Below are 8,091 nucleotides of genomic sequence, written 5' to 3'. Positions count from 1 at the left end.
AGGAAACTGCTGGAAAGTGTCATGGCACTGGGTCACAGACCCAGTGTGTGTACTTTCTGGTGAAAGTTAGGTGAGCAATGCAAGTCAGGCTCTAACTGACAGCACAAGGTATCTGGCTTGACAATGAACAACAGGAAAGGGCAAAATTCAAACTGGGTGAACAGCAGTGTCCACCTGGATGGGATGGAAGTTGAGCCTTGGATTGATCTCAGATATTCCAAGTTCTTTTAGTTTTCCACATCAAAAACGGTTGCTTGACCCCCCTGCACGCAGTGTTTCCACTCCTCCAATGTTTGCAAGCCACTCACAGTTCCCACATCATACTTTGTGCTAGATCAGCCTGATGCTGGAACAGCACTGCCCCAAACTAGATTGCAATTGTAAACATCATGCTGATGATCATATTATTTCTTTAACATTTTATTACTTTACATTAATTCTGCAACACCTGCAAAATGCTGCCTGTCAGATTTGGCATACCAGCTGTACAAATGTATGCTGACTTGGATTTTCTGCTAAAAGACAGTCTGAATGGTTTTGAGGATGCAGAATCACAAAGTGAGAGGTTTATTGAGGCGAGATGATTTAATTTACAAGGATGTGTCTATGGCTGTATTTCTGTTGATTTTAAAAGATGGCAAGTTACAGTCAGAATCTACACATTAAAGCCCAGTATAGCCATGAGTATCTTCTAATGCAATTATCAGTGCCAGTCTTCAGCACAGGCAAGCTGGTTGGGTCTGTGTAATCTCTGGAAATGGTTTACACTCTCACTCACAGTTACAAGAAAACCAAACCTACAGTAAACAGCAATCATAGTGATATCATCTGATAGTTACAAAGAGTTCTGTCCCAGTAAATACATAAGAGAAGAAATGAAATATCCAGATGCATATGGGTGTTTTACAAAGACCGATCATGAGTTTTTCTTTGCAGGCTTACATTTTCCTGAAATGTTTTTTGTGAACCAAACATAATGCCATACAGTGTTTGCAGATCAGTATTCTCTCTTTCTTTTTCCTAAACCACAAAAAAAAGAATGTTCACAAAAATAAAATTGAAGTTGTCAGATGAGAGAACTCTGAATGCTGGACTGTTTAAGGTCTTAATTTTGATATTATTTTTGACTGCAGTGTTTAATACTTTCAATAGCAGAGTCCATGACTTGAGTCAATACATTTAAAATACCACAATTGGAGTTCATTAGAATGGGATGCAGAAGTTGGACTGATAAGGGTCACAAGTCATTGTCAAAAGGTCCTTAGTCAATGAGACTCCTGTAGACACAGGATTTTGTCTTATTCAGGTAACCTGGGGGGTTAACCCTATGTGTTCTGTGTTACAAAGGTGGTTGATTTCTTACTGGGGTACCTCACTATGGTAACCTAACCTTATCCGGAGCAGGTTAGGTTCCAGATTGGATAGCAACAAGTATGAAACTACTATTGACCAATCAAGTGTCCAAAAGACAGCAGCACCATTCATAGAGCATGTACCTGTGGAACTCTGTGCACAGAGAACAGAAGGGTTTAAAATTTTAAACTAGTGTCTAAAAATAATATCTAAAATAATGTCTGTTATTGGGCTGGGTTTTTTTGTATTTATTCTTTAATCACTCTCAGACCATTAATCGTGACTGGGACTAGAGCCGAAAGAATAAAAACTAAAACTGCCCCATGCCAATTTGGAAATAAATGTTATTGGAATACTTGACTATAACCCATCAGATTCTCCTGTGTCTTAATGATAAAGTTGTGATATTGATAAGTGTAACTCACACAACTGGCATTGGTCTCATTTTCATCACTTACATACCTATAACTCAGGCAGTGGAGACTGTCTGAAGAAGACTACAGCAAGACAGCTCGCTACAAAACAGAACCAGCTTCACCGAAGGCCTGTTTGGATGAACTCTCCTTTCCAGTACCCTAGCATAGACCTTACCAGGAAGACTAAGGAGTGTGATCCCCCTGCAGTTGGAGCACACCTTCTGGTACCCCTTCTTAAAGATGGGAAGCACCTCTTCAGTTTGCCAATCTAGAAGCACCGACCCAGCTCTCCATCTGATGTTGTAGAGGCATATCAACCAAGACAGCCCTACAACATCCAGAGCCTTTAATAACTCAGGGCACACCTTATGCTGCGTTATCTAACTTACCACACGGTGGTGATCAGTCCAGCTCAGTTCTGCTTTTCACCCGAGTGTCCAGAACATACGGCACATGATCAACCCTAGTTATCTCTTGAGAGATAACTACCACTAGGGTTTAAATACCTGGGACTCGGGAGTAAGGGTACTCCCATCGCTGCACGCCATTTGGGTCCCTGTAAAAGCATTTCATGAGCTCATTGCCAGCAATGAGTCAGATTCATTTCCGGTGGGTGTTAAACTCCACAGGGACTGCCCCTGTAGCCAGTTGGTGGAAGGCTTCCACTTTGGTGGCCTAAGAATTTTATTTCTGCTTTTTGCAGACATTGTTGTTCTTTTGGTTTCATCAGGTAGTGGCCTCGTTCATACTGGAGTGTTTCACAGCTGTGTGATGCGATGGGAACTAGAATCGGCATCTCCAAAATCTGAGGCGATGGTTGTCAGTGAGAAAAGGGTGAACTTGTCACTGACCCTCTGCGGGTGAGTGACAAGTTGCTGCTCCAAGTGGAGGAGTTTAGGTAGTGAGGAGAGCAGACTGGTGCTGCAGCTGCAGTGATGCGGATGCTGTACTAGTCCATCGTGGTGAAAAGAGAGCTGAGCATAAACGTGATGCTATGATTTAGCAATCAGTCTACTTCCCTATCCTTACCTATGGTCACAGATACGAGCGACAGAAATGAGCTTTCTCTGAAGGGTGGCTGGCCTCTCTCTTAGAGATAAGAGGGTAAGGACATGAAGAGGGGCTCAGAGTAGAGCTGCTGCTACTCCACATTGAAATGAGCCGGTTGAGTGGGTTCGGACATCTGATGAGCATGTCTCCTAGAGCTCTACTAAGTCAGGTTTTCCAGTCAGGATGTCCTCAGGCAGACCTAGGAGTTTACATCTCTCTGCTGGCCTAGGATTGCCTCAGTGTTATCCCGGATAAGATGGAGGAAGTGGCTGGCAAGAGGAACGTCTAGGCGTCTCCATTCAGGCTGCTGCCTCCGCGACCCAGCCCCAGAGAAGCAGAATGGATGGATATTTGAACAAAAAATTGTTCTATTGGTTCACAGTCATTATGGATTACTGCTTGGAGTATAAAAACAAGAACCCAATTTTTTAACTGAAAATTAGATAAAGTCTGCAACAACAGTACTTTCCATAGTAAATCCAATACCATCATGTCACTAGTGCTTAATTTCCATCACATCTTACTGGCCTCATTTGCTCTTAATAAAGGTCAGTGTCGTTAGGAATAATTGCTTATTGTTTTTAATTATTTTTCAAATACTTATTTAGGAAACTTGATGGTGTTAATGATTATGAGTGTATTACATTATCAGTTAAACCTGGGCTCCATAGACAAGGGATACTGATGATTACTGTAAATATTTTGCACCTGATGGCCCTGAAGGAGCATCTTTTCATGATTCTGTTGAATCCAATAGTCATCTAAAGCAACAGGCAGACAGAGCAGGCAAATGTGACCAAACATAAAAATAACGATGAGAAAAAAAGTCCAGAGATCGCTTGTCTGCACATATTGTAGGTCATTCTCATTTATTCTGTCGCTTAATTCTCTTGTCGGTCATCTTCATACTTTTGTGGTTGATTCACTGCTGGTGTCCAAAGTCATGAAAACAAGCGTGCCAAGCCCACTATGTCAAATTTTCATGCCAAGCTTGGCTTTCTGTAGAAAGACAGAGAGAGAAAGAGAGATTAACTGAGTATTATTCATCCAGCCAGTTCCATAGGAAACACTTTGCAGGGTTCCTGTGTTACTGCATTGACAAAAAATAAATAAATACAGAAATACAAATAAATAAAAAAATTTATAATATACAACTTTACAGCAAAAAGCTTAATATAAGCCAAAATCATTTGGGTCCTAAAACTAAATTTGAAAAGGAGTCCCTCAGACAGACTTATGCAGATTCAATGATGTGGAGTAAAGATAGGAAGAGCTGCCAGTTTTTCCCAGTGGATACTCCCAGCACAAAGACAAAAAATTAATGAAGAAAAAAAAATATGTTATACATTTTAAAACTTTAGTTTGTTAGCTAAAGACAACAAACTTTTGATCAAAGAGAATAAAGAAGAGCTTAACGTACAATTCCCGATGATTGTTTAGGTTTGACACTGTAGGATGCCTTCTCTTTGGCCTGTCGGAAACTCTCTTCTGCTGCTTTTAACCTGCAAAACATACAATGTTAATGCAGTTACACAGTGCATATTCAACAGCTAAGTTTAATGACACGATGCAAGACAGAAAGCTGAAGAGAATGGATAAAGAAATAACTGTACCTCTCTTTGAGAATGGTTTTGTTCTCCTTCTTCCACTGGTCCTTGAAGTCAGAGGAGAACTCATGCCAGATGGAGAAGAACATGTTAGGTGAAACCTCTTTCTCTCCTGCTTTGGCCTTCACTGAGAAAAACACTGTAAGTTCCAGGAACCTGAAAATACACCAGTTGTCACCTTAATATATATCTGACACAAAATTTGTTCTGTGTGAGTGGTTTAAGGACTGTTTTACTAATAAACTTTGTTCATGTTTCTATGAGTTTATCAGAATTGCTTTATAATGTAGCTAGTAATTCCATTTTTGTTATCAATGCCAGTAATAAGAAAGAAGAACAATAACAAAAGCAATCCAGTGCGGAGATGCATTAATGATTGAAATGTAACAGCATTTTATGTTCAAAATGTAATGGATATTAATCTGATGTTTAAATTTTTCACAGAGTTGAAACCACTAACATCAGTGACTATGACAGAGGCTGAAAAAAAGAAATGCAGTGTTCATGCTCTGATACTTTTTTCTTTATATACTATACTGACGTCTACTATATGTCATCATGCTAAGCATTGAAAAGCATTCATTACAAGTGAGATATTTCAGTTGACGGTCATGAAATATAAAGAATACAGCATTTCAAATATAAAAAAAGAAATGTCCAACTTCTTGCTACTGGTAGCATGAGGCACCCGTAGCAAGAATACCTGGACCCTACAGACGCTGCACAGGTAGTTTAATTCATCCACGATGGCATATTATTAAGTGCCATTCCGGAAGATTTGCCATGCATTACTTACTCAAAATTTAACTCTACTGGTTTATTATCATAGTCTCCTGCATTTTTGAGTTTCTGCCAGAGTGAAGTGTCTTCATGGTGGCCAAAAGACTTTTCCCGTTTTTGACAGTTATCATTAACTCTCCTGCACTCTGATTACAATGCTTCCTGGAGGAAGCATCACTGTTGGTGCAGGCGACACAGCGGTACGCTGGTGAGGCTGAAGGCCTGTCTGGTGCACCTTTCTATGGCATTTTAAAAACAAAAAGTAAGGCGCTATCTCCATCAGTGTCTCCATTCTCCAGCTCTGAACTGAGCTTATTTGAGCTGGGTCACTCTCATCTTGTGTTATGTGCTGAGATCTGTTGACCACATAAATGTAATAAGGACTTTTTAAATGACTTTTCTAAATTATTGGTTGAAGTCATGCCTAAATATAATCAAGTCTTTATTATTGGTGATTTTAATGTACATATTTGCTGTCCTGACAAACCAATGGTTAAAGGACTTTTTAAGCCTAATTGGCCCTTAATTTTATACAGTTGGTGTCTGGACTAACACATGGTTTGTCTGTTTCAGACTTAACCATCTGTGATAAAGTGTTTTCAGATCATAAGCCTGTCTTATTTGACATTGCCTTGCCCTGTTAAACCTGTTAAACCTCACACCCCTGCGTGGCACTGTCATATTATTGAACTGCGCATTTCTCTGCTTATTTCAATCTGAAATCTGGGATTCCCGAGTCTGTGTCTTCAGATACAGAGACGCTCTGCTCCTAGTTTCATTCACCCTGCCAAATTGTATTAGATACTGTGGCTCCATTAAAAACCAGGCACCCTGAAACCAAATCTGAGCCCTGGATAATTGACACAACTTGTGCTGTCAGATGTGAATCCCGAAAAGCTGAAAGACAGCTGAAAAAGGGCACACTGCAGGTGTTGTTCAAATATTAAAGAATTGTTGGCTTTGTTTGGTTCAGAAAATGTTACTGGTTGGGCTACCTGTACTCAGGAGCTGTTCCTAAACCTTTTAAGCGTGCAACAGTGAAACCACTGATCAAAAAACCTGGCCTGGACAGTTGGATACTGAATTATTTAACTTTAGGCCTATTAGGAATATTTCCTTTTCTTTCAGAAATTCTGTTTACAGTCAATTGAAGGTGTTTTTTAATTAAAACAATGTCTTTTTTAATCTGGTCTCTAGCACAGAACCTGCACTGCTGAGGGTATTTAATGACATACTCCTGGCTATAGATTCAGGAAACTATATGATGCTAGTTCTCCTAGACCAGGGGTAGGCAACCTTTCTGATGGCGAGTGCCATTTAAAATTTCCTCAGAAGTCAGTGTGCCATATGATTGCATTAGCAATAAATTTCATAACGCTCTGTATGAACAGTTACACAATATATAGAACCACTTTCTAGAATTATATTTGTTTGCAGATGTTGGCAGCTATCAGCGTTATCAGCTATTTTGTTATGTTATGGATAAAAAGACACTTTCTCCATAACAAGAACTCATAACAGCAAATGAACTGTACAACGGAAAATACAAATGCTATTTATGGCCTCCTCACAACAATAATAAGAAAAATAAACTGGGCCAATATGGCATGTTTGTTAATACAGAGACACACATGTTAATGTGATCTCTGGTCTCCCACTCAGAGACACAGGTCTCCGAGTGTCCAGCATTCAGAGGCTACCTGAGGACTCATGTGAGAGAAAATCCGCTCACACAGACATGTAGAGCCAAACACTGTCAATAAGGCCTCTGCAATGTTCTGAAGACAGTTAAACTTGTCAGGTAGTGATGTCCAGCAGGTGAACATGCAGCTCCATGAACACGCACAGCTGTGGATTCCAGCTACTTCGATGTTGCATTAACTGGCATTAACTCAGCCAGTTAATGTGAGACAAATCCAGCTGCTCATTAAAGATTTCTGGTTTGATCAGAAAATAAAACATTGGTCCAAACACCTGAAAGTCCCAAAGACGCCTTGTGTCTCGAGTCTACGGATGTATCCGTGTATTTCCGTGGTGCTGATGCTGAGCTGAGTGGACAGCTTCTGAAGCTTTTGAAGTGTCGGAATGTGGAAAGCTAACAACGTCCCCCTCACCAGTAGGCTAAGTTATTTTTAGCCAATTACAAGTTGAATCTGGTAGTTGGGGTTGTTAGCTAAGATTTTGATTTTATTGATTAGCATTCAAATTCAAATCTCAGTGAAAACAGTGAAAACAAACAAACAAACAGTGAAAACAGAACAAAAATCTACCATAAAGAAAGAAAGCATGAGACAAGGCTAATCAAAAGGTATTGGCTGAAGCATTTGCTTATTACGCCAACCCTTTTCACAAAATATCTTTTTGTATGCAGCTCCTGTACACAGGGCTCGAAGCAAAGAATAAAACAAAGCAAAAACCAAACAAAGAAAGAAAGAAAGAAAAAAAAAAACAAAGAAAAAAAAAACTTTCCACCTTAGATAAGTAACTACATCAAAGCAAAAGAATCAAGAGGTTGTTTTTTTTCTCCTTTTTGCTCTTTTCATTCTTGATTTATATATTTTTCTATTACTCTATTTTTAAACATGTTTTTAAACAAGGAAAATGAACTACACCTTTTTAAATCAGTGTCATAACTATTCCACAGGTTAACTCCTCTAACAGAAACACATCTCTGCTTTATGTTTGTCCTTAACTTGTTTTTTTTAAAGAAATCTGTTCCCCTTAAGTGATATTGACTCTCTGACTTTGAACAGCTTCGGAGTACTGGGGCAAAGCAAGTTATTTTGTGCTTTATACATTATCTGTGCCATTTTATATTCAACTAAATCATAAAATTTCAGGGTATTCAGATTAATAAACAAAATGTTAGTTGGTTCTATATAGTT

The 8,091-nt window shown here is 39.3% G+C and overlaps 1 protein-coding gene across 1 annotated transcript in view; it reads right to left on the bottom strand.

Annotated features, from left to right (window-relative positions):
- Positions 1 to 235: 235 nt before the first annotated feature.
- LOC102301409 (formin-2) overlaps positions 236 to 8,091 on the bottom strand; it is a gene marked incomplete at its 5' end in the record, with an annotated part of 19,079 nt that continues 11,223 nt past the window's right edge. The window contains 3 exon segments of the mRNA XM_005944847.3: positions 236 to 3,818; positions 4,240 to 4,321; positions 4,433 to 4,582. Coding sequence (XP_005944909.3) covers positions 3,792 to 3,818; positions 4,240 to 4,321; positions 4,433 to 4,582 — 259 coding nt within the window.

Source organism: Haplochromis burtoni, unplaced genomic scaffold, assembly GCF_018398535.1.
Source record: "Haplochromis burtoni strain Fernald_Lab_line unplaced genomic scaffold, NCSU_Asbu1 Contig_384, whole genome shotgun sequence".
In the NCBI taxonomy this organism is placed as follows: domain Eukaryota; kingdom Metazoa; phylum Chordata; class Actinopteri; order Cichliformes; family Cichlidae; genus Haplochromis; species Haplochromis burtoni.
This window is presented reverse-complemented; position numbering and strand designations above follow the sequence as displayed.